This window comes from Notolepis coatsorum (assembly GCF_963971535.1).
Source record: "Notolepis coatsorum genome assembly, chromosome: 13".
NCBI lineage: Eukaryota > Metazoa > Chordata > Actinopteri > Aulopiformes > Paralepididae > Notolepis > Notolepis coatsorum.
In genome coordinates, this window is record NC_140177.1 from 57,286,325 (window position 1) to 57,314,178 (window position 27,854).

General features: G+C 44.7%; 1 protein-coding gene across 1 annotated transcript in view; it reads left to right on the forward strand.

Moving 5' to 3' along the window:
* Window positions 1–21,631, forward strand: part of LOC311239367 (cadherin-2-like) — a 105,846-nt gene extending 84,215 nt beyond the window's left edge. Inside the window, 11 exon segments of the mRNA XM_084327674.1 lie at window positions 105–240; window positions 716–759; window positions 762–901; window positions 1,193–1,279; window positions 1,281–1,447; window positions 3,339–3,481; window positions 4,465–4,698; window positions 9,142–9,375; window positions 10,291–10,430; window positions 15,931–16,095; window positions 20,294–21,631. Coding sequence (XP_084183800.1) covers window positions 105–240; window positions 716–759; window positions 762–901; window positions 1,193–1,279; window positions 1,281–1,447; window positions 3,339–3,481; window positions 4,465–4,698; window positions 9,142–9,375; window positions 10,291–10,430; window positions 15,931–16,095; window positions 20,294–20,500 — 1,697 coding nt within the window. The 3' untranslated portion in view covers window positions 20,501–21,631.
* The last annotated feature ends 6,223 nt before the right edge of the window (window positions 21,632–27,854 follow it).

Genomic DNA, 27,854 nt, shown 5'->3' on the forward strand with positions numbered 1-27,854 from the left:
AAATTAATTAAACCAGAGAAAATGAATGAAAACAAAAGCTAATGATTGTCATTGTTGTAAAAATGTGTGTTGTATCTCTCTCCCTCTGTCCTCCGCTCCTCCAGAAAGTGCCTCAGTACACGCTGATCATCCAGGCCACCGACATGGAAGGCAACCCCCATGTACGGCCTCTCCACACGGCCACAGCTGTCATCAAGTCACCGACGTCAACGACAACCTCCGGAGTTCACCGCGGAGACGGTAAGAGAACGGCGCTTCTGCTTTCAGCCGAGGGAAGATAGACCCCAGCTTCCAACCGTACCAGAGATATATGTATTCAGGCCCCTGTAATTCACACGCTCCGCGCTCTGGCTCGCCCGGCGTTTCCGAAGGCATACAGATTTACCGGTGGCCAGCCATGCGTTTCACTGTTATATCCCTTTTCCAATGTTGAACATGCATCTCCGGTAACACGGTGACTGGTACATCAGGGCGAACGAGGCACTCGGCGTGCTAAGTGAGCGACTGAAACAAACGGCTAAACACTATTGTTGCGGCATCAGGGATAGCAAGGGGAGCGGGATGGCCTGTGATGACATGACACGTTGCTGTAGAGATAACTGTTTACCTGGGACGGGTGGCGGTGGGGTTGTGTGTTTTTTTCTGCTGCCACAGCGGTATCACCTAGCGGCTCTCTCTTGGTTTCTGTGCACTCACTCATGCGTTATTCATGCAGTTCTTCGGGTGAGGTGCCTGAGAACCAGGTGAATGTCATCGTGGCCACCTGACGGTGACTGACAAGGACCAGCCCAACACGCCGGCCTGGAACGCTGTCTACAAAATCACCTTGGGCGACCCCACTGGCAGGTTCTCCGTGCCCACTGATCCAACCACTAATGAGGGCCTGGTAACGGTCGTCAAGGTGAGGCCGCCCCCTTAAAAACTCCTCCCACACACATCCCCTGGGAGACACTTTCACTGAATAGGGAGATTGATATGATATGTTTGTATGCTACATTGCACAGCATGTGTCCTATACATTTTATTTTTTAATACAATGTGGGTTACCGGTAAGTAATTCTGAACATAAAAACTCATAGTTTCTATCCATTTAATGTTCATCATTTTACAAACATACTTTTATTTAGTACAAGGATTTCTTGATTAATGGTGTAATATTGTAATATTGCCAACAATCTCTTTCCCTCCCCAGCCTATTGATTATGAGACCAGCAGGACATATGTGCTGACGGTGGTAGCTGTGAATGAGGTGGCTCTAGCCAGAGGCATTCACTCCACCTCGCCAGTCCACCGCCACGGTCTCCATCAGGGTGATCGACGTCAATGAGAGCCCTTACTTCGAGCCAAACCCCAAGATAATTAAGTTGGAGGAGGGCATGCCCGCAGAGTCGACCCTGACCATCTTCACGGCTCAAGACCCAGACCGCTTCATGCAGCAAAGTATCAGGTGCTTAACCCTTTTGTTGTGGGGGGGGGGGGGGGTTATTAGGGATGAATGGTTCGTGGTCAGTTTGGCCACCAAGGTTTGTCGCTCATAGTGAAAACAGTTGTGTAGAGTAACCATTTCCATTTACTGTCATACAGTAAACAGAAAATGTATTTCCTGGTATCCCTTCCCACTTTCAGGAGAGATTTTTCTTTCTTATTTTTGTCAGACCATTTTGGCAGTATGGAGTTCTCTCTCCTGATTGGATGAAGTGGGAAGACAGGATAACAGAACATGTATTTTGTGTTTACTGCAGATCGGAGGGACTGGGAGACTCATGTTTACTGACCAGACAATCTGTATTAGTGATGGCTGTCGAGTGTAGAGCTTGTTGACCTAAAAAATACCACTTTCAGCACCTTTTTAACATTAATAACTCGTGCCAGCTGCATTTAAATCATAAGTCCCAGGGGAACCTCAGTTTGCCCAGGTGAGTTGGGAGTGCAGCTGTCAAGTCACTTTGTGTGAGTAATGGCAATTACTGCCGAAAAAAACGCTGAATGCATTGGAGTCAATGAGAAAACTGAAACCTGCAGAGCTTTTTTTTTTCATTCATTTCTGAATGGATTTGTATGAGCTCATACCAATTTTTTGGAAATGATATATTTGGATATTGCAACAAGTTCAGACTTATGTTACTCTATTTAATTAGCACTAAAAGTGAATTTTATTTTATTGTATCAGAAACTTCAGAATGTTATCTTTCAAAAGAGACCAGGCTCCCCGAGAGCACTATACACTCACTAGGCCTGCAGAGAGATGGACCCCAAGAGCAGGGTTACCATACGGTGGCAGACCACTACATACACCGGAGTGAGATTAAAACTATAAATAATGTGCTGCACCTTCTGAGAGCCACCTAGAATGAACAAATCATTGATAACAGACAATAGTTAATACATTAAAGTATTGGTTTCCCTACGCTCTCAGCTGAAATATCCATGCAAACCATTGCAGTGGGTGCCGCATGCAATTACCATACACTATTAGGAACGATGTGAGATGCAGCTAAAGACTGTGTCAATCTTTTATGTCTATTGATGCCATATTATGAACATTCTGAGTGTAGAGGGGCCTGGGACATTATGTAATTTACCTGTAATGACCATTCTCATGCTCAATTACGTCTAATAATTTGCTCCAGCAATTCTTGGATTGATACCATTAATTACACAGTTTTGGTGCATTACCAAACCGTTTGTCACCGCTTGGAAGAAAGAAAAAAGAAAAGGTCAGATATCCCTCCAAAAGACGGCATAAAGACCTCAATACCTTGAATAACACATAGTGTGAATACCGGCAGTGTTACCCTTCCCACCATACAGACACGTACCTTCTAGGTTTATTGTTGGTTTGTTTTGTTTCAGTGGGTTTTTTATATATATATATATATATATATATATATATATATATATATATATATATATATATATATATATATATATATATATATATATATATATATATATATATATATATATATATATATATATAATTGCAAATGATTGTTATGTGTCAGTTTTTCCCTGTCAAAACATCATAGTATATGTTTCATGAAAAGGAAATTGAAGAATGAGAGCACCACTTCTCTGTGTAGCCTAGTTTAAACTTCTCATCTTCAAAGGAAATTCCAACTAGCAGGTACAACGCAAACAACACTCTTCAGCCTTGCAGTCATCCTCAAGCAGTGCTCACTACTTAATGCAAAAAAAGGCATTTCAGATAATCCGACCAGCAGCTGAAAATTCAGAAAAAAGGTTACATGTTTTTTGAAGTGTAAATGAATGTTTATGGCTATGGTTATATTATAAAAATATCATTTTCTAACCCTTCTGTGCCCACTTTTTCTCAGATACACCAAACTGTCAGATCCGGCCAACTGGCTGAGAATCGACCCAAACACTGGTCGCATCACCACAATCGCTGTCCTGGACCGAGAGTCGTCCTATGTGAAGAACAATTTGTATAATGCAACGTTCCTGGCCTCAGACAATGGTATGTAAACCATTCATGTGGGATTTGACCTTCTTGCAGCTTCTCTAATGCTAATCGTAAGATACAGCTACCTTTCTGAAAGCAAACCTAGAGCAGATGACCACCGCACACACCCACTCCCATGAAGATCAGCCCTCTACCCAGCACCAAAATGGCTATTTGTATCCCCTGAAATGTATCAGATGCACCAAATCTGTGGAGGGTCTCCTTGCAGACAATAAAGCAACATCATGATTGAAGCTCAGCCTTGTACCAGCCACCTGGCATGCCTGGTACCGTAGCCACTTTTTAGTTGAGGGATAATGTGTTTGCGATCCCAGAACTAGCCTAAGTATGTGGATGCATTCCACCCCTCTCTCCTGTCCAGGTTTACTCAGTTCTACGACGCACAGCTCAGGCCAATGGGCTTAAAAACTCCACCAATAAAGAGGTTTCTCTGCATTAATGGGTCAGGATTGGATGACTAGCTCCTTTTTAAATGTGGCCTGAATGGTAAAAAAAGCGTCTTAGCCTGTGAATGCATAGAGGAGGCTGAGAGGAGCGACAGTGTCCTTAGTATTCTCATCCAGTGGGCTTCGTCAGGAAGACGCTCTCCAGCTACACACACACACACACACACACACACACACAGAGCTTGCTCCTCTTGTCACTACCCAAATGCTCTCTCTCTCTCTCTCTCTCTCTCTCTCTCTCTCTCTCTCTCTCTCTCTCTCTCTCTCTCTCTCTCTCTCTCTCTCTCTCTGTCATTCCCTCTCCATTTGAGATGAGCTTCTCAGATCAGTATGCTCTTTGGATGGGTTCGTCCCCTGGTAGAGCTGCAAAGAGTGCCCTATTTTAGCCTGAGACCTTGACAATAAATATAGTATACCTTGTGCTCGACTACACAGAGGGGTCATTTTAATGCACAATATGTCTCTATCCATAATGTAGATGTATCAAAATCAATATTCTCATGAATATGTGTGCGTGTCCGTCCCATCCAGGCCAGCCCACAGCGAGCGGTACAGGTACCCTGCAGATCTCCCTCCAGGACATCAACGACAACGCCCCGCACGTCTTCCCCCAGGAGGCGGAGGTGTGCGAGAAGCCCGACCCCAATGCCATCAACATCACAGCACTGGACCTGGACCTGACCCCCAACGCAGGCCCCTTCGCCTTCGAGCTGGCCTACAGACCCACGGACGTCAGGAAGAACTGGACCATCACAAGACTCAGTGGTAAGATATAGTCTGTTACCACAAGACTCTGTGGTAAGATATAGACTGTTATCACAAGACTCAGTGGTAAGATATAGTCTGTTATCACTGTTATCAGGAATATTGCCACGGCTGTGATGCGCCCGCAGCCACGAGAGCACAGCTCGAGTGGCGTAGGCATCACAGAGTGGCAATATTCCTGATATTCCACTGGTTATCGTGTATTATTGCTTTTATACAGCAAGTTGTACCGTCAGGAAAAATATAGGATGAATACAGACAATTCTAGGGTATTTTATATTAATTTCAGTAAACTTGGCATAGAAAAATTGTTTTTAAAGATGTATCGTTGCTATGGAATTTCAAATGGAGTAGGCTATCAACCAGCTTGGCAAGGCAAACGAATGACGTATTATTCTAATTTATACAACAGGTAGGTCCGACCACCTATTTACCAAGGTGGAACGCTGTTTTAATGTACGACCTAGGACCATTATTTTTATTATTATTATAAAAATCAAGCGAGAATGTACCCATTTAGATTCCAAAAATGTAGTCAGTTCGTCCAAATAACGCTTGTTTGGAAATTTGCTCCAACGTTTTCGGAGATTGGGCGGCTGCGACAGGACTTTGGTTGACGCATGCCCAGTTTAACAATGTGAGGTTTGATTGATTGATTGAAAACTTTATTAACAGATTGCAGAATGGGTACAATACAGTACAGCTAAATACAAACGACTGCTAAGAGGATGAAGACCAGAAAGATACTTTCGTCTTGTTTACATTTTCAATTAATCAAGAATGAACTACTAAGGTTAACTATCGTAATTGATTGTCCCGCTATATTCCTTTATCCGTATTTGATCAGTCTCCCCAGTTAGTAGCTAGATTAATATATTTAGTGGAAGTGTCAATAATCAAATAATCTGGACAAAACCGTCGCTTTTATCTGTCTGATTCAGATGACTCTAACAGACATTTTGAACCACTCTTGGTCCATATATGGGCATATATGCATGCCGTGACGCGGGGGATTCCCCAATCTACATGCGACAGCCCCAGTCTCCCCCGTAGACCAGACCGCCTCATTTAACAAGAGGCTTGTTTGATATTCAAATAGCTCCTATAGGTACATTAAATCAAACGTAACGTTTTTCGCGGAGTAGGTCATGTTGACACTTTCTGTTTGATGAATGGCATTTGAAACGTTCTACAACATTCTAAAGCCAGTGCAGTGGTATATTCATGGTGATTTAACCGTGAGTGTATCATGAATATACTCACGGCTTAGAACACTCTCGACCAATCACAATGTGTGGTCGGACCTACCTGTTGTATAAAGTCTGTTATCACAAGACTCTGTGGTAAAATAATAGTCTGTTATCACAACACTCTGTTGTAAAATATAGTCTGTTATCACAAGACTCTGTTGTAAAATATAGTCTGTTATCACAAGACTTAGTGGTATAGTCTGTTATCACAAGACTCTGTGGTAAAATATAGTCTGTTATCACAAGACTGTGGTAAGATATAGTCTGTTATCACAAGACTGTGATAAGATATAGTCTGTTTTTAAGACTGAGTCGTAGGACAAATCACTTCACAATTGAATGACAGCATACAATTGTCCGTATGGGTGGCTCCAGTGGGAACTTAACCTCTAACCATGGCAGTGTCACAAATCAAATATATTCATATGATTCCATACAAATTCACACATTCAACTTGTTATTGGAAAGCCGCAAGAGAAGTGTGTGGCTAATGGTATTCATGGCTTGGAGTGTGTACAGAGCAGATTGAGACCACCAGCGCCTCAACCTTCACTCACCTTCGCTCCTCTAGCCTCAAAGGGTCTGGTGCGACCAGCTTAGCCTTCTCGCAATACCAGAAGTTTCTAGTTTCTACTCACACAGAATGGGGGGGGGGGTGGGGTTTCTATTGCAACGATGGAAAACAAATAGAAACCCAAGAATTCACTCTGCTAAAAAATAAAAAGCACACAGAGGCAACAGAGCAAATAGGCTTGTGGGGAAATGTATTGAAAGCACAGATACAGTACCCACTTGTGGCCAGCAGGTGCCAGAAATCAACAGTCTCACTATGGGCAATATTCTACGGGATGGCTGTGATCTCCATAGATATATAAACACTAGATGGCTCAAGGCGGAGTCTCCCGCGTAGTTCACCGGCGGCCATCTTGCTTGAGTGGACTACTGCTTTAAGGTGATGATCTGCACAAACTAAAATACTCTTAATTAACTCGCTGAAATCTTGACGGATTTACAAACGGTTTGGTTTATTACAAATGGTATTAACACTTTGGTCGCCAGGCTTATATTCTTAATATACAATCCTCCGCCAGCTCAATTTGTCTATGGGGATGTTTACCTTCTTTGCAGGGCTATAACTTTTTAAATTGTATTGCTAAATTGACATTACTATGGCCCATTCAACGTCAAGTATCTATTGTTCAGGGTGTAGCAACGTTATACTTTTTCATTCACATATTCATACTAAAATACGGTCTAAAGTATAAGTATGTTTTTATCGTTTTCTGCAGCTTTCTCCAGAACGTGATTTATAGCCCCAAATGCATTATATTGATGATCAAATACAGTTTGATAGGAATCTGCGCGAGATAAAAAATTTCAAATGGACGTGCTTCTAGAAGTTACTACTGATCATCTGATGTTGACTGGATGGGGGGGGGGGGGGGGGGTCGTTTATAATTCCGTGGCCAACGTTAGATGATTCATCTAGTGTGGGTGATATGATCATTAGAGCAGTTAGTATCGAACACGTTAAAAAATAACGCTGAATCTTACCGTAGCTTCCTCATAGCGTTGGGCGATGAGCGTGGAACAGAAATATTCCTATTATGGGATGTAGAAATATGCGATCCATTTCCAGGTTGTATAATAGTATATACGTCCAAATCATGTTGTTTATCGAGTTATTGGTAACGGATTGCTATCCGTTGTGTCTAGCTCGAGTCCTGGGACTATTACAGAGTGATCGGACCGAATTGAAATGAGCACCAGCTTCCATTTCCTGTTTCCGCTCTGGGCAATCCGCCGATCGGCCACCAGATGGCGCTCTTGAACCGTTGGAGAGTTGAGAGGGGATCAAGAGTAGATCTCAAGTCTCCGGGGGAGAAATATGATTTCGATCACAGATTTTTGAAATATTGATATCAAAGACGTGGTACGGCGTCTTTGGCAGAATGAGCATGGCAGGGAAAGACGTGCTACGGCATTTTTGGCGACCATAGTGTTAACATGGCTATGATTCTTGCTTGGAAGAAATTTTTTTTTAACGTTTTTTTTTATATATCAAAGCCCATTATACGTATGCAGTATGATAACTACATCTCTGAAGTTTTTAACAAACCAAACGGTTGAAAATTTTGCAAGCTATGGTTATTTCAATAGTATATGCATCATAGACATGAATGTTATGAGTGGGCGAGCTCCACCCACGCAAGATGGCCGCCATGTGGCAGCATCGGTCTCCGTTGGCCAGCAGTGCGGGTGAGTCATCTAGTGATATATATCTATGATCTCGACCACTTCAGTGAGGAAAGTGGGAGTGAACGGACACACCACACAGGGTCATCGATCAACGATTGGGGTCAACAATCTCCATGTTATTCTTCACATTTGCTGGTTATTAGACGACAATATAAACAAGATTAATGACAGCCCTTTGCCTCACCAAGCTGCTCTTAATTGATTATGCTAATTCAGAACACAAATATGAGCGGGATGAGTCATTTGTTTGTGTGTTAGCGATTAGATGGCGCGAGTCGAAACGCAGTGAATAAATGTTAATAGGATAACAGGGCATATGGATTATAGCAACCCGGGAATTTAGCCTGAGCGGCATTATCAAAAGGTATTCAGTCGGTAAGCCACGCATCTAAAATCCCGACAGCGTTTTGGGATTAGATATGCTGCTGACACGACTTCCAGGTAGGAATTCATGCTGCATATATTTTTTTTTTGCATGTGGTAATACGGTCCTAATCTCATTGTGAACATAGTCCTTACAGATCGCCACGTCTGGACTTCTCTCTTAATCCCCTGGTTGTTGCACTCAGGGTCCTCTTCTGAAAAAGCATGGCTGTAAGGTGTGTTGGAGGATAAAAACATCCTAACTTAAGTACCTCCCCCTCTCTCTCTCTCTCTCTCTCTCTCTCTCTCTCTCTCTCTCTCTCTCTCTCTCTCTCTCTCTCTCTCTATCTCTCTCTCTCTCTATCTCTCTATCTCTCTATCTCTCTCTCTCTCTCTCTCTCTCTCTATCTCTCTCTCTCTCTATCTCTCTCTGTCTCTCTCTCTTTCTCTCTGTCTCTCTTTCTCTTTGTCTCTCTTTCTCGCTGTCTTCTCTCTCTCCCTCTTTCTCTGTCTCCCTCTCTCTCTCCCTCTGTCTCTCCCTCTCCTCCATCTCTCCACTCCTCCCCCCAAGGTGACTATGCCCAGGTGAGCCTGAAGCTCAGTTTCTTGGAGAGCGGTATCTACGACGTGCCCATCATCGTGACCGACTCGGGCAACCTCCCCATGTCCAACACGTCGCTCCTGCGGATCAAGGTGTGCCGGTGTGACATCGACGGCGCCTGCACCAACCAGCAGCACATCATGGCCGCCGGCCTGGGCACGGCCACCATCATCCTCATCCTCCTCTGTGTCATCGTGTTGCTCAGTGAGTGTCTTCCAAGCGCCGCCTCGCGTCACACCACGCCCTGACTCGTCGTAACCCTCAGTGGAGACGACGAGGAGGAAAGCTCCCACAAAAACATTAATAGGAAATAAAGTGGCGAAGCGCATTACTGTTTTTACAGTGTATTACCACGTAACGGTGGGTTAGTTTATCACTGTTTTTACAGTGTATTACCACGTAACGGTGGGTTAGTTTATCACTGTTTTTACAGTGTATTACCACATAACAGTGGGTTAGTTTATCACTGTTTTTTACTGTGTATTACCACGTACCGGTGGGTTAGTTTATCACAGTGGAAAGGTGAGCGCTGCCTAGCCTGCCATATCCAAATATTACACCGTGTTACACTGGGAGGAAGGGGGGTCACACTCTATGGAGCATGTTATTTACTGGATACTTATTTTAATTCCAATGATGGGACTATGCGATAAAGTGTCTCCTGCGATATTGTATCTAAAGTGCCTCACTGCGCTGTGAGGACATGCAGCTTTTTAGTGTTTGGTAGCAGAAAGTGGAAATTGAGCCACTAATTTTGCAGTGGATGTGCCGTGATCTGTCCATTGAGCCACACAGGAACATACTCACACCATTCTCTTTCTCTCTCCCTCTCTCTCTCTCTCTCTCTCTCTCTCTCTCTCTCTCTCTCTCTCTCTCTCTCTCTCTCTCTCTCTCTCTCTCTCTCTCTCTCTCCCTCGCACACATACACACACACAGGGATTATAGAGAGAGCTAAACATCATGTGAGATATTTCTAGATTATTGTGGGATTACCCAAAAGATAGCCCTGATCAGGCTCCCGCTAAAGCGCTAAACACTGGATTAGGTTTGTATGAAAATATGTATGTTATTATGCCTTGCAACATGGGATCTCATCTCTCTCTCTCTGTGTCGCTCTAGTTCTGGTGCTGGTGTTTGTGGTGCTGATGAAACGTCGTGATAAGGAGCGTCAGGCCAAGCAGCTGCTCATTGATCCCGAGGACGACGTGAGAGACAACATCCTGAAGTATGATGAGGAGGGAGGAGGAGAAGAGGACCAGGTAGAGTGGAGCACACACACACAAGCACACACACACACCGTACTCACATACACTCGCGCCTGTGCCCACACACACACTAGAAAAGCTCAAATGTCCGTTGCCTTAGGCTCTCGACACCAAGACATCTACATACATGCTGCTTCCCTCTTATCAGTCCTCCACACAGGTCAGCATCCTCACAGACACTCCAACTGAACAACTGGTTGAACGACGTTGCACTCAGGCTCCTTTTCTGAACAAGCATGGCTGTTAGGGAAAAACATCCTAACTAGTATATCTCTCTTTCTCTCTCTCTTTTTTTGCCCTTCCTTTCTCTTTATCTCTCTGTCCCCTTGCTTTTTTTCTCTCTCTCTTTCTTTCTTTTTTTCTTTCTTCCTTTTTTGGTATCTGCCCCTCTCTCTCTCTCTCTCTCTCTCTCTCTCTCTCTCTCTCTCTCTCTCTCTCTCTCTCTATCTCTCTCTCCCTCTCTCTCTGTCATAATGACCTCCTGTTAGATGAGAATCATCTCATAATGTGTGGTAATATAACAAAGGGGTTATATTCTGGCTGTTGAGGTGGCATGGTGGCTCTGAGAGGCTGCTAATTGGAAGGCTGATGTCATTGAGAGACAGACATCTGCTGCAGCGCTATAATGAAGCTCTGTCTAAGGTAACGATATGACGGGAAAGCCATTTCACATCTGCCAGTGATTAGGCAGGCAGGAGTGTGTGTGTGTGTGCACGCCCATGTGCTTCTGCGTGCATTCACAATGCCGAACTTACAGAAGACCATGTGATATGCCACTCCTCAAAGGCAAAGGAGTGGGAGGCTTAACAGATTTATTAATAGAATAAATCTCATCCATTTTGAGTACGATGAGAGAGGAGGGCAGGTCGCCTGGAGGAAGTGGTCTTGTCTGTGGGAGCAGGGGAGGGGAGGGGGCTGGAGTCATCGCTGACTTTCTCATGGCGTTGTGGTCTTTATAATGCCCACCTCTCTCCTCGCTATCTCCCGCTGGGAAGGAAATTGAAGTGTCAGACCACTGGTCGCTCTCGGAGTATTCTATTTGAATTGCCACTAGCTGGGACCATTGTCCGGGGGGGGGTTGTATGGTTTTGCAAGGCGCTCGGTTCGCCGAGGGGTTTGGGGTGGGGGGTGAGGCTAGACGGCTTTGGCTGATCAGGCCAGATCGAAAAACATCATGCAGAAGTAATGTCAAATAGACAAACCTGCATGTGCGTGGAGGGAAAATGAGAATGGAATAGGAGAATTGAGATGGGTCAGTCACCCCTCTTCTTCCAATTACCACACAGTGGAACCGGGAACACAGAAACCCGAGAGGCTTGTCATTTTTTTTTCTTCCTTCGGGATGCGTCTCCCAAGATTGATTTGACTTAACTCGGCCCATTCCAAGAGAGAGAAACCTTGTCAGGAAGACGGCCAATATAACTATAGAGGATGTTGGGCGTGTAGAGGCCCCCATGGGGCTTGGGGCTTTTACCAGGGTCAGTCAGTGAGATGAAGTACGGTCAGTCCACTGAGATGAATTACGGTCAGTCCACTGAGATGAAGTACGGTCAGTCAGTGAGATGAAGTACGGTCAGTCCACTGACATGAAGTACGGTCAGTCCACTGAGATGAAGTGCAGTCAGTCCACTGAGATGAAGTACAGTCAGTCAGTGAGATGAAGTGCAGTCAGTCCACTGAGATGAAGTGCAGTCAGTCCACTGAGATGAAGTGCAGTCAGTCCACTGAGATGAAGTGCAGTCAGTCCACTGAGATGAAGTGCAGTCAGTCCACTGAGATGAAGTACAATCAGTCCACTGAGATGAAGTGCAGTCAGTCCACTGAGATGAAGTGCAGTCAGTCAGTGAGATGAAGTGCAGTCAGTCCACTGAGATGAAGTGCAGTCAGTCCACTGAGATGAAGTGCAGTCAGTCCACTGAGATGAAGTGCAGTCAGTCCCACTGAGATGAAGTACAGTCAGTCAGTGAGATGAAGTGCAGTCAGTCCACTGAGATGAAGTGCAGTCAGTCCACTGAGATGAAGTGCAGTCAGTCAGTGAGATGAAGTGCAGTCAGTCAGTGAGATGAAGTGCAGTCAGTCCACTGAGATGAAGTACAGTCAGTCCACTGAGATGAAGTACAGTCAGTCCACTGAGATGAAGTACAGTCAGTCCACTGAGATGAAGTGCAGTCAGTCCCACTGAGATGAAGTGCAGTCAGTCAGTGAGATGAAGTGCAGTCAGTCAGTGAGATGAAGTGCAGTCAGTCAGTGAGATGAAGTGCAGTCAGTCCACTGAGATGAAGTGCAGTCAGTCCACTGAGATGAAGTACAATCAGTCCACTGAGATGAAGTACAGTCAGTCCACTGAGATGAAGTACAGTCAGTCAGTGAGATGAAGTGCAGTCAGTCAGTGAGATGAAGTGCAGTCAGTCCACTGAGATGAAGTGCAGTCAGTCCACTGAGATGAAGTGCAGTCAGTCCCACTGAGATGAAGTACAGTCAGTCAGTGAGATGAAGTGCAGTCAGTCCACTGAGATGAAGTGCAGTCAGTCCACTGAGATGAAGTGCAGTCAGTCCACTGAGATGAAGTGCAGTCAGTCCACTGAGATGAAGTACAGTCAGTCAGTGAGATGAAGTGCAGTCAGTCCACTGAGATGAAGTGCAGTCAGTCCACTGAGATGAAGTACAATCAGTCCACTGAGATGAAGTACAATCAGTCAGTGAGATGAAGTACGGTCAGTCCACTGAGATGAAGTACAGTCAGTCCACTGAGATGAAGTGCAGTCAGTCCACTGAGATGAAGTACGGTCAGTCCACTGAGATGAAGTACAATCAGTCAGTGAGATGAAGTACGGTCATTCCACTGAGATGAAGTGCAGTCAGTCCACTGAGATGAAGTACGGTCAGTCCACTGAGATGAAGTACAATCAGTCAGTGAGATGAAGTACGGTCAGTCCACTGAGATGAAGTATGGTCAGTCCACTGAGATGAAGTACAGTCAGTCCACTGAGATGAAGTGCAGTCAGTCCACTGAGATGAAGTGCAGTCAGTCCACTGAGATGAAGTGCAGTCAGTCCACTGAGATGAAGTGCAGTCAGTCCACTGAGATGAAGTACGGTCAGTCAAGCTTCAATGTTCCAGTTTGTTTATTACCGGTAGTTGTCACAATAAAATTTACTTCACGGTGAAATGCTTGTTTCTGTATGAGCCCCTGAGAGTGTGCTTCAGTAAAAAAGTAAGCAAAAGAGGAATATACAATATACAATACAATATATACAATTTAAAGTACAGCCTAAGTACAATCTAAGTAGAGTGAGTAAACATTTGTAAACAGTGAGGTACAAATGCAGACAATGAGGTACAAAACTTTAAGGTAAGGTGCAAATGCAAATGAGGTATATGAATGTAATGCAAATCTCTTTAATAAATAGGTAAATATAATGTAGTGTTAAAGTGTCTAAAGTGATTGTTAATAAGGTGAGTGTTTGTTCAGTCCACTGAAATTAAGTCCAGCGCCATTCAAACAAGCCTTCAGAATAACAACCATAATTCTCTGAGAGATACATGGAGTCCATTTAGAGATTTATTTATTTTAGGTTTTATTTATTAATCTATTTATTTCACAGTCCACGCGTTTTGCAGTTGTGCAATCAATCCGAGTCGGAAAGCGCCCGACCTACGGGACAGCAAGTGCCTACGCAGCACCACCCGCGCCTCCCGTCCTTTTAGATAACGGTTTGGAAAACATTATTCATCAAAAACCCTAAAACCAACGTGAGAATATGATTGTTTGTCTGACGAGCTGACATTTGAGAGATGATATTTCCCTCGCCTGCCACGGCAGCTGTGACGCCATGTGTGCAGTTCCTGCCTCTTCAACCCCGACCTCTGTGTGCGTGACTCATCGGAGGTTCCCAGAAGGGTCAGCCCGGGAGACGGACAGCATCCTGTGGGGGGGGGGGGGGGGGGGGGGCATTGTTCCTCTGCAGAGCGCCTCAGGGAGGTTACTGTCATCCCCCATGAAATTGCATTACACATGAATAATCAATGTGTTTGCTTTGGATTTGCCGTGATTGTTATTAGTGTGAAATTGAGTAACTTTAGGTGCTTAAGTGTGCTTGTTGTTGGTGCATCATTTTCACAGGGTTTTATATACCGTGTATATATATATATATAATATACATATATATATATAATTTCCCCCCTTTGTGTTTATTTTTACAACAAATGGGAGATTGTTTGCAGTACTTGCGTTTTCCGTGCACACGCCTTCACGTTGGTGTGCACGTCGCGGGTCCATGTATTTATGTGTGCAAGTGAGCAAAGACAATTTTGAAGCGGGATATTAGAGATGGATGGATTACCGAAATCTTCTGACGGGGGACGATCCATCATAGGCTCTTATTAGGCACACAGCCTGATTCTCACATGGCGTGTTGCTCTATCATCATATCTTCTCTGTCACTGTTGTCGCCTTCCGCCCCAGCTTAGCTTAGCTCTGCTTCCCACAGCACAGTGGAACTCATCCGCCCTCTCTCTCTCTTTCTCATTTAAGGCCCTCCCTCTCATGTCTCTCATATCTCTCTCTCTCTCTCTCTCTCTCTCTCTCTCTCTCTCTCTCTCTCTCTCTCTCTCTCTCTCTCTCTCTCTCTCTCTGTCTAACCTCACTCATTCTCTCTAACCACCCTCTCTCTCTCACTCATACTTTCACTCCTGTTTCTCTCTCTATTTCTCTCTCTCTCTCCCCCTTCTCTATCTCTCCCCCTTCTCGCTCTCTCCCTGTTCCGCCCCTCCCTCTGCCTCCCCATGACTCTGCACAAACTGCGATTCAGTCAGGTTGCCTTGGCAATGTTAATAGGATTAGCAATGGCTTATGCATATCCACCATTCCGTGTCTGGGGCCTGATTAGAGCCAAACAGTTGCCTGCACACCCCTTCCTGCAGCACATCTCTTTCGCACAAATGCTCTGCGACTTATGATTTGGTCCTTAGCTTGGACCAGCCCCCCTCCTCCCCCTTCAACTCTTGCTGTTTTAAATGCATCAAATTGTCCTTGAGTTTGTGCTCCACAAACACAGATTAAAGGCTCTTCCTCATCTCCCTCATCCTCCTCTACTCCTCCTCTTCCACCCCTCCTCCTCCTCCTCCTAGCAGTAGTTAAAATGCTGCATTCTAACTTCGGAACCTTTCATCTCCTCGTAAACTGCCTCTGTTGTTTAGGAACATAATCTTGTCATTAAGATGTCCTTCTCTTTTCACGGTGTATGTGTGCGTGTGTGTGTGTGTCTGTATGTGTGTCTGTATGTGTGTGTGTGTGGGGGGGGGGGGTGTATTATTTCTTCCTTTTCTTGGTTTTCTTCTGTTCTTACATTGTGTGTACGGGCAGCATTGGTTAGAACAGGCGTGCGGGTTGGAATTCACCGCGACTTACTGTCATCATTGGCTCGGGTTTTGGGTTCTGGAGTCGTGCGGTGGCAGCATGCTGACCTTCCCATCTGTTCTCCCCCCCCCCCAGGACTACGACCTGAGCCAGCTCCAGCAGCCGGACACGATAGAGCCCGACGCCATCAAGCCTGTGGGAATCCGCCGCATGGATGAGAGACCCCTCCACCCCGAGCCTCAGTACCCCATGAGGTCGGCGGCCCCCCATCCCGGGGACATCGGAGACTTCATTAACGAGGTGAGGATACCCATCACACACACACACACACACACACACACACACACACACACACACACACACACACACACACACACACACATGCACACACACACACCTGTGAGGATCCCACTCTCACACACACACACACACACACACACACACACACATACCTGCAGGGATACCACACACACACCTGTGAGGATCCCACTCACACACACACACACACATACACACACACACACACACACATACCTGTGAGGATACCACTCACACACACACACGCATACCTGTGGGTCTGGGGATCAGAGCGCTTTGCGACACAAGCTAATCCAGTTCAGGATTGTTTTCCAGGTTGGTAAATGAAAGATCAGAGTCGAGGGAAAATAGCTGAAATGGAAGGTGAGGCTCCGTGCGTTCAAGTTCAACGAGTTTCTGGTAACAAAGTGAAACGATTGTTTGCATAAAGAATTCAATTTATACGACGTGGCGAGTTAAAACATTTTGCGGCTGTCACTTTTAAAATGGGAATTTACCATACTATTATTTCAATGACAGAGTGATGTCGTCCCGTCCCCATATCCCCCCCCCTCCACCCATCTTGCTCCAATCCATCCAGGCATGGGTGACGTTAGGGAAGCATGTGATAGAAATTCACTTAGATTTATTTGCGATTCTCCTCACCATCTCTCGCTCCCAGGAAAAAAGAGACACATTGATGCCTCAACATTGAAATGGGGGATGGGGGGTAGCGGTAGGGATGGGGTTTGGGGGTAGGGCTGGCTGGCGGGATGGGGGTAGGGCTGGGTGGGTGGTGTTCAGTAGACAGTACATTGGCTTTCCATAGAAGCACCCTGTTCAACATGCCGTTAGCCGCAGGCCGTCATTGACTCCAACATGTAGGGGGAATGTAAAATGAGAAGGACAGTCAGTCATGTATCTTCCACCGTCTCCAACAGACGGTCTCACACAGTATTGCAGATGAGCGTCTTCCCCAGTTTTCTTTTTTTTTCTTTATCACATGCCCTTCCAGCTCTGCTTCTTGCCCGCTATATATCTCCCAGCCCCCCCCCCCTCCCTCCCTCGCTGACAGCCTTGTAACCACCTAATGCACTTGTCGTTCCAGTTTTACACTGAGTGAGGTTAAATGTTTCGTATTGCGCTGTAAAGAAAGAGGCGGAACGTGAGAGACATTCTCCCCGACAGTCTGGTTTATAACGGGTGTTTTATTTTTGGTCCTTGCGAGAGCAAAGGGATGTTCCCAAGTCTTGAGCGGCCCTCGACCCAGAAATCCACATCGCAGCCCACCGATGTCAGCCTGTCTTCTATCCCACATTCGAATGTCACTGAAGCTCAGTCATGGTAGATCTGCTGCTTACAAGGGGCTGGAATCTGACCCGACCAATAAGGGCTGACTGCCAGAGGAGGAGGAGAGGGGGGTAGAGTGCCCACCCCCCCCCCCCCCCTGCCCACTCAGTCTTTGGCACTTAATTAAAAGCTAGGGAGGGAGAAAAAAATATTAAGCACGGCCTCAAATCTGCCCTGGAATTTAACCTTCCAGAGGGGTCCAACAATGGTCTATTATTCAGCCAGAAGTCTGTTCCTACTGTGGGGGCTAATGTTTAGTAAATTAGCCTAACCTGGCATGGCCTCGGTTCGTCACAGGTGCAGGACAGAGAGGTCAGGTGCTACAGGGAGAGATGAAGATGAAATGGCTGCTGCGCTCCTTTGTTCCACCGGGTGCCTCGTTTCAATCAACCCGGATGCATTGTTGCCACGAACGGGACATTTGCTCAATTTGACCACAGATCACTATTGTTATTCGTGGGACAGAGAGTGATGCCAAGGACATGAAGCGAGAGAGAGACAGAGAGAGGGAGAGACGCTTCACTATTTTTGCCTAAGCGAAGCGATTGTCTCCAGCACAGAGGATGACTCAGTTCTAATGGAATTAGGGGGGGGGGGGGGGGGCGAGTGAGCTCTGTGATTGGCTAACCTCGTAGGGCTGCCAGTGGGGCATGGGTTCTAGACAGGGGGGGCATAACCAGCGGAGCATTGGCGGCTGTAATTGTAATGAACGATCCATCTGTCATATTTCAACGCCACGGCCCTGAGCGAACATTTAACGAAGGCTAACAAGTGGAAAATAATCACTAAGTGCCGAGTACTTTGTTTCAATCCATCTTTTCATCTTGAGAGGATGGCAATGTTATAATAGCAGACTAGGAGAACCCTATAAATCTCTGACATGTTCCACGATGAGCTGGAGTTCTCATTTGGCCCTGTTTCTTTTAATTCACTTATTATTTGTTAGATGTCCTCGGTTGTGGTGATGAGAGAGAGGGGTGGGGGGGGGGGGGTGGGGGGGTTGGGATCCAAAGTGGTTCATGGTCAGAGCACATCTCCAGCGCCAGATTAGCAATCCATCAAATCTCCTGAGTCCCGTTAAGAAATGGGGCTGGAAATCAATAGCAATCCATGAGGACCTCTCGTGACGCTTACAAGGGCTTCTGGGAATGTTAAGTCCTCCACAAACCGCAACAACACGTACACACATAGACACACACACACACACATGCTCTTCTCATCTTCGTCTCAATTAGCTATGAGAAATGGCCGTGTTAGTGAGCTCAGTAGCGTGCTCTCGTAGCTTTTGAGCAGGAGCTGGAGAGACATGATGTTTGGAACAGTATAAAAAGGAACTGCCATCCATACACTAGATTGCAAAGTATCAGTGCCCCAGTTAAGTCCAATGCACACGGCAGGCGATTTTTGCCAGGCGACCGACTTTTTAAGCGAGGTGACCGACAGAATTGTATCGCGTCCATTGTTATGAATGAGACAACCCACACGGCAGGAGATTTTCGAGCGACGATCGCACAGCAACTTCTGTCGCCTGACTAAATATCGCCTCAATCCTATTTTTTTAGGCGACACAGCAAGGTCAATGAGGAAATAACATTACTTCTACTGGTGTATCATTTGTAATATAAATGAATTTATCAATACATTCATTGATCAATAACCTACATATTATTACCATGCTACTTATGTTCATTATTAATTAACAGGAACAATTTAAATAAATAACGTTAGTTGGAGAACTTAAGGTTTAGTGGCCGCTTGTCATTAACTAATAAATTGACAATGCGCCACGATGCACCTACTAGATGTTTTTATACTCTCTCTGGTAACAAAAGAAGTTGTGGATGTTGACAGAGTTTAATGTCCAGGCTGCAGCTGATGTAGTTTGTAAGGTTTATTGTCCAAAGAAAATGATGGTTGAGAACAGAACAGCGTCTTCCGTGAAAAAACATTCTCTCTCAGCAGGTGCATAACAATACTTGTACAATCGGTGGTAGTGAACGTATTGTAGCGATCAGTCATGCAGTAATGTCAGGAAGAATGAGGAGAGGTTGTATTCGTATATGGTGGTTTAATTCCAGCTCAAAATGGGTTTTACAGGTTAATACTTACCTCGTAATGCACAACACAGCTACCTGCTAATATGCTCACTTCACGACAACCTAACATCCGGTCCGTCCTCTCATATCTCCCGGGGGGAAACGACACCCCCAGCTAAACAGAGCAACACATATAGCTTATTATAGCTGAACGGTCGGGTCTGGTGTGGGGGGCTAAGCGATTGTCGTTGAGCGACAGACGATCGCATTGCCAGGCGACGTAGGCTGCCCGCCGTGTGCAATGCATTGGACTTTACAGTATGGTGTCAGAACTCTTCAGGCCTTCAGGCGGTGCCCTCGAATAGAGAGGTGGGGTAGGGGCGAGGGGTCAGTCGGGGGGGGGGGGGGGGGGGGGGGGTTGGCTCTCTCATCAGTGGAGAGGATTCCAGAGATCTGAGGCTGCTGGTCACGCTCAATCTCAGTTTTTTGATCAAGTACTGGATAATCCTGCATCCCAGAGGCATCAGGAGAATCCCAACCAAAACACGGATGTGGAAACTCAGTGTGGAATATTAGAGCTCGACTAATCCGGACCTGATTTCCTGAACATGTATAGGGGGAAAGCCAACTGGCGGCACTCAGGATAGATTAGCCCATTTGGGTTGGAACTGGGTTGTGGTGGGTTGGAGTGGTGTGGTGTGGTGGGTCGGGAGGGGGAGCGGCAGTGATCTGTTGATACGAATGACTTCTTGCAGCAGGCAGTGTACTGGCCTTAATCTTCTCTAACTGTGTCTTGTTTATTTCCTTCTGCACAGGGACTTAAGGCAGCGGACAACGACCCCACCGCGCCTCCCTACGACTCCCTCCTGGTGTTCGACTACGAGGGCTCCGGCTCCACGGCGGGCTCCCTGAGCTCCCTCAACTCCTCCAGCAGCGGGGGCGACCAGGACTACGATTACCTCAACGACTGGGGCCCGCGCTTCAGGAAACTGGCGGACATGTACGGGGGAAGCGACGACTAGGAGGACACACATGCACACAGCGCCACCTCACAGTGGATGAGAGGGGAGAGAAAAAAAGAATGAAAAGAAAAAGGAAAAGGAAAGAGAATTGATATTTTTTTCCCCTGTTGATGGACGTGGACAGCTTCTGATAAACCCGATACCCCCCCTTCCCCCTCGAAAGTGTGACAGGACAATGGCAGAAAAGTACAAAAAATAAAACATAATCCTGAAAATGTCAACAACAACAACAAAAAACACACAAAAAAACACACACGAAACAACCAACCTAGGCTTATTGTTGTAGTCTGCGCATACATATGCTTGTTGAAGGCTTAGGCATAGACTTGCGGTCCAGTTTCAGAGGAGAGGGGAGAGAGAGATAGAGGACACTGGTGGACTGTCACTGTTTTGGATTGTTGGTATTGAACGCGCTCAGTTACACTGTTTGGATTGTTGGTATTGAACGCGCTCAGTTACACTTGAATTTCACAGTACAGAAGCACTGGGATATATCGTGCCTTTTTGTACATTTTTTGGATCTGAATGATTAGTTTTATGTTCAAGGCTTTAATGGTACTGACTTTTGGAGTGATTTCAAACATAAGAAAGTATGTTACACTATGGTATGCTTCAACATGCTTTTTTCCCCTTTTGGTTACACAATACTGCTGTTTTATTGAAAATGATTATTTAAATATACTACAAAGAGGAAATGATGAAGGATCCTTTGTTAGCTCGGTCGGGAAGAAACAATTTAAGGATAGCACTGTACAGTACGCTAGACTTTTAGACTTTTTCACTAAAAAAATTTAAACGTATGCAGCTGGTTGCAAAAAAAGGGAGTCACGAATCATACTTTTGTAGCAGAATTTTTGTTTTTCTTTATTTCTGAAGTGGTGTAGTATTTTACGACAAAAAAACAACTGAAAATGTTTTGTTCTAATCCATGTACACTTCATTTGCCTTAGTCATCATCTGATATTTTCATTGATAACTTTTACTTCACTGTAAAAAGACGTGTGTACATAATGTTATTTTGTTTTCCTTTTTCATTTTTTTTCTTTTGATGTAGTATTATGAAGAAGTGCAAACGGTTCCAAACTTGTAAATGTATAATTTGGACTTCAAATTAAAAGTTTTTTGCATGTTTTTATCTTTTCACAACGACAACAAAAATGGAAAGAAAAAATTATGTTGTTCCCAAAATTTATTTACAAACCGAAAAAAAAAAATTAAAAAATCCGGGTGACATTAAATGTGTAGAAGTTAAGAGTTTTTTTGTATAAAATAATAATAAAGAAAAAAAAACTGGAAAAAAAAGAGGAAAAAATAGCAATCTTGTCAGCACAACTGTTTGAATTTGTACCAAAAAGGGGGGTGGGGTGTTATGACACCATAGGCACTAATTACTGAAATCAGCTTTAAGACTGGGTAAGGTTTTTGTCTAAAGCCTTGTGGATAATCGTATGTACTGGAATACAAATTATACATCTCTGACCCCAACCATCCAAATAAAATGCTAATTTTGGAGCTAACAACTGCCTCCTTATTTATTTGTTTGTTCCTCAAACTCGGCAATGTTTTATAGGCTTAATTGAATTGTGAATTGCACAATCCTATCTTGTGAGACAATATAGCTTAAAGTTTTGACCCAAAAGTAACTAGTTAAATATTTTATAAATTGTTTTACTAGAAAGAATAATACATTATGTATGGCTTATTTACAGTTTGTGATGCATTGTATTCAATAGATACACGCTGTAAGCCCATACGTTTATATATGCTGTGTGGCTGGAAGGTAAGAAGATAATATATATTCAGTGTATTTATTTTTTCTTCTGCCCGCCCCCAGCCAAATTAGAAGTCAAAGGGTCATGGAGAGACTGTATCGATCTGCTGCTATCCGCCTACTTTTTTGGAATGTACAGTACAGCAGTCCGGTAAGACCTTGGCCCTGTCAGCTAACGCACTAGTACCAAGCCTCAGGGAATCACCATGTATCCGAACCCCTGGGAAATGATGTGGGAGTGTGAGAGGGGTAGATCTGTGTGTGTGTGTGGATAGTGGTAGGGAGGGGGGAGGGAACGACAACAGCAGTAAGAATCCGTTCCAACTAAACAGGGATGCTGTATGTTGATGCTAGCTGTTGTAGACACACTTTCATATTTATCCTTGCCTCGTCCTTCCTTCCCTCTCCTCTACTGCACAGGGACCTGTTGCTCAGGGGAGCCACCAATTGCATGCACAGTTGAAAAGATGTGGACATGGCTTATTAATCCTACTTAATTAGACAGGCCCGGCTTCAGCTATGTAGTCATAACACAGAGCACAATGCACGCATATTACAGCTCGCCACTGAACCCTAGTTGGCATTCTTTTTTTTTGCTGGCATAATTAGCCGCTCCATGTTCATCCATCCTGCATCTCTCTCAGACTCCTCAGCAGATTTGCAGCCCTTACATGAACCCTGAAAGTTTTCTCTTTCTCACTGGCTTGTTTTAACACCGCCCGGTCTGGTGCATATCACTTATCTCCAAATGTGCTTAGCTACGCACTCCGTTTCCCAGAAGAAACACATATTCTTGTGCCCCCCCCCCTCCCCCCATCGGAAACCATGTAAAACAACCAAACCAGCTGACCTGCAGGGGATTTACATTTTTTTTTACTGCAATGCGAGTCACATTTTTGGTTCACCAAAGGTCACTTCCTTTTAACATTGAGGTTTTGCAACGGAGAGGCCTGGTTTTAATGTGGTTTTCTCTATTGTTAATACAAGGTTTTCCTCCTCTAAGCATGCCAGCGCTGAAGACCCTTTCCCCCTGTCTGTCTGCTCCCTTGACTTTATTCTGGCTCCAACACTCACAGATGTGGTTCGGTTGTGTGACTCACTGGCCCCTCTGAACGGAGCCTTTTCATGTCTGGACTGCAGACAGATAAATACAGTAGATCCGGCAATGATCCCCCCCCCCTCTCTCATCTTAGATGACCTCATAGGTAATGATTGGACCTGTCAACAAGATGATCTGAGTTTTTTTTTTTTTTTTTGTCCATATACTATCTACAAGATGAATGGAGTCATATTTGCAGGGTAGCGCTATCCTACTAGATATGGCTCTGTACACATCTCATTGCAGTCTGTCACCCTGGCGTTCAGACAGCTCAGATGGGTTCATATCAGCCGAGCACTTAAGTCCTGTTTCACTTCTTCAACCTCGGAGGGGGGGGGGTGGAATTGATATTCCAACACAGCACTTCAATTTCACATCATGGATTATCCCCAAAGGAACGCTGGCAATTTTAAGAGAGCCGAGGATATTAAGGCTGAAGACCACAGCCCCCCCCCCCTCTTCATGGCCCCGAAAACGTGCTGTTTGAAAATGTTTAAGAAAATACAAAGTTAGGAACCTGTGAGCAATGCTACAAACAAAAGGCACATGTGCTATGTCCATTCTGAGTGAGAAGCATGCAATATTACACTATTCTATTTAGTGTAATAGGGATATCTTGGATTGACAGGATGGTAAATTGGAATGACAATTGTATGTTTTCATCATTTGTTTACCACGTCTCAAAACGATGTGAGTAGATTAATGGCTTCAAACTGGATCTCATTTGCACATTTCCTCTGGCTGATGTGGGTAAAAATAGTAATGGAATATCATTTACATACAGTATAAATGCAGATACATGGTGTGCGAAACAAATTAAGTTTGGTGACAATGACACTGTTTCATCTGCAATTTTATACAGACACCTCAGATGTGCAACATGTTAATACAAAGATGGTAAATACTTCAAAAAGGTGTTCTCATCTATTGGCTTCCATTGCTAGCTTTGCTTTATACCCCTGAGTTAAATCTCGCTCTCATTTGAGAATTTCTTTCAACTGACTCAGCATGTCTTTTCCCATTAGAAACAGAACTGAAATAACAGCAGGGGGAATTGTTTTTTTTTTGGGTAGTCTTACTTTGGAGGAAGAAGAACTCAGCTTCAACCCCTAAATGCTCCAAAGAGGTTCTCTGGCAGATGGGTATATTTTGCCAATATCATGGCCCCCCACCACTTTTATAGCCTTGGAAACAATACCTTCACCACCCCCCCCCCCCCCACCCCCATCCCAGTTTTACGAGAGAGCTATCCCAGCTTAGTCACAGAGTGACCAGGCCACAGTAGGAGGGGTGGGAAAGTACTGTCACTGAGCTTGCAGAAATCAGATGCAAATCAGCCACTAAGTTATGCCGCCGTGACCTTTGGTGGACTTTCAGAAGATGGATGCTATCCAGCCTATGGATGTAAAAAGCTGGCCCCCTGCTACAGCCACAGCGTATCTCTTTAAGCTGTCCCAACCTCCTCTGTGGGTGTGAATGAATAATCAAGCGGGCTGGATGGTGTGCAGCAAACACATGGGTCAGGTATATTCTAGTGGACTGTCTGTATTTACCCATTCATTTATGTGGCGTCAATCGATTCCAGTTCAGTGCACTAGAAGGGCAATAGCAATCCCTCCCCTTTACGCTGGACCATCGTGGGACCCTATTCTGGGAAAAAGTATGAACAGTGTTTTTTTCCCCATCCCATTTCAATTGTGCCATGAATTACATATAATGCTAAATTTTAAAGTGTAACTGTCAGCTAACTAACGTCACGTTATGCCATCAAAAGCTATCGATAATGTTAGCTAACGTTAGCTACAGTAACGGTTAAGGGGAGGGGCCTCTATAGGGTTGTACTGTATAGCTTGGAATTCTGCACCCACAAAGGAGTCATTGTATTGGAGTTACAGCCAGGCTGGTGCAGTAGTGATCAAACCAACCCCGGGCCCTGATCTACTGGCTCTTCTGTTCTTATTGTCTCTAGACAGATATCTCCAGAATGGCTTGCCCTCTGTTCCAACCGATATTGTGCCCCCCCCTGTCCTCCCACCCCCCCCCCCCCCCCCCCCCCCCCCCGCTTTAACACGATGCTGATTTATCAGTTCTCATTTATCAGGCTCCATCCTACCATTATTCTCATTCTGCACACAGGCGTGACTCTGCGGTCACAGAATGGGGACATGCACCGAGATGAAAATGATGAATGATATTTCTCTCATAAGATGCATATCAGCTGAGCACGTGATTTTTAGCTTATGTATGGACATTGAATGTCACTTGCTACTGCCTGGCTGTGACTGTGAGCGAGAGGGGGAGAGACCAGAGTGTGTAAAGTATTTCTCATCCTGTGGTGGATGCTCCTGCATGAACGGTCGACATGTTTCAAAAAGGACATTTAATCACAGACCATGCACACACACACACACATCCACATGCATGCACGAGTGTATGCACACCCACACACACACACACACACTAGGGACATACCCGAAAGCATGGATAATGCGATGAAAATAGAATCAAATAAGTCTCTTTGTATGTTATACATGCCACTGACCCAGCATGCAGCCACCACCCAAGGCACAGTCACACCTGCCCCGAATGCAGTGTTTGAGTTTAGCAGACATGAACTAGCCTACTGCAAACTGCATCAAGTATAGGCAACGAGGTGGAGAACTGGTAAAATATCTAAAAGACAGTCGTGTTCATTGAGCTTTTCAAACCAGTCAGACCCTTGCAGGCCAATGTCGTTTAGAAGAATCAAGACTGGCGATAGTTCATGGATTATCAAAGGACACACAGTAGGTGGGAATAGCGGTACGAAGCAGGTAGAAAGAGGCCAGTGGCTCTATCCATGGCTGTTTTTCAGACAAACAACAGAAAGGTATGAATACAGTTTTATTACCATTCTCTGAGTAGTGTTGATGACCCATAGGAGGCATGATGACAAGGCCTAGTGACGATGAGGAGGGAGGAGCAGCCTATGGCAATAAACCCTGATTCTCCCACACCCTAACTCACACACTCCCATGTAATTTTATCCTGCCCCCTCCCTCTTGTATCTCTTCTTATGCTCCTCTGTCCCCTGTGTGCTACTGTACTTTGTGTTCCCCTATTCGTGTGTTGTCCTACTGTCCTACTCTCTGAATGTACTGTCTTGTCCTGCTGTGCCTTTTTGTATTTTTGTATTTGTGTATTTTATATAAGGACATTGATTTTAAGCTTTGATTGTACAGCACTTTGGTTGGCTCTTGTGCTTTTAAACGTGCTATATAAATAAATTACTTGACTTGACTTGACTTGACTTGACTTGGCATCATAGGGCAATGACCAGGGGTGTAAAGTACTTTGTTACAATACTTAAGTACTGTTTTTGGGGATTTATACTTTACTCAAGTATTATTAGTTTAGTTTGTATACTTGTACTTTTACTCAATTACATTTCAGAGAAAAAAAACATACGTTTTACTCCTTACATTTAAAATGCAGACCTACAAAGTGAAAGTACAAATCTTGCATTTCCAACCATTTTAATTCGTATATTTGTTTCTCTGGCCAAACTAACTTTAACGTTATTAATCCTGCGGCCGCACTTTATTTAAAAACATCCAATCAAATCCCCATCAATGGAAAATGAACCCGCCCATACCCATGCTGATTGGTCCTTGTGCAAGACTAGAAAGCGGGGATCTTTGATTAAACACCCTATCAGAAGAATAGACAGTCAGACATTTATTTCTTTTACTTTTTAGTACTTAAGTACATTTAAAAGTAGAAACTTTTTTTAATTTTACTCAAGTGTGTTTTTAACCAGATACTCTGACTTTTACTTAAGAGTAAGACTTTGAGACGGTACCCATACTTTCACTTAAGTATAATTTCTGGGTACTTTTTACACCCCTGATATCTTGGCATATTATTGTAAGCCCCACAGCTAGTGTGTGTGTGTCACAGGTTTGAGGAAATCGACCTGGACTAGTCTCCACAGGTTCCCAACACAGTAACACAGCAGGACAGCAGATGGAGGTCAATCTTTATTTGGAAATGTATTACAGTGTAGAAAAACACAACATGGGTATGGGGGTAGGAAATCTCCTTTTTACAAACCTGCTTGCCCGGCAGCCGAATCTAGTGCGGAAAGGGTGACAGGACGCCTCAGTGGAATGAGTCGGTATACCCTGACCTACCAGCACTCAGTGGAATGAGTCGGTATACCCTGACCTACCAGAACTGAGTGAGAGAATAGGAGCGGCAAGATGGCAACACGTACAAACAGTTGCATCGCCAAAATGGCGTATTGTACACACACAATTATTTAACACCAAACTGGCCACATGTGAAAAGAAATAGGGGCAAAGCACCATCCAAAAAGGTGGATCTAAAGTGAGCTCTATACTTACTCACGCTCATTACAATGAGCCACACAGAGTTTACAATCGTGTTACAAGGAATCACTGGGTTAGACTCCAATATAATGCCGGTGATTACACAATGCAATA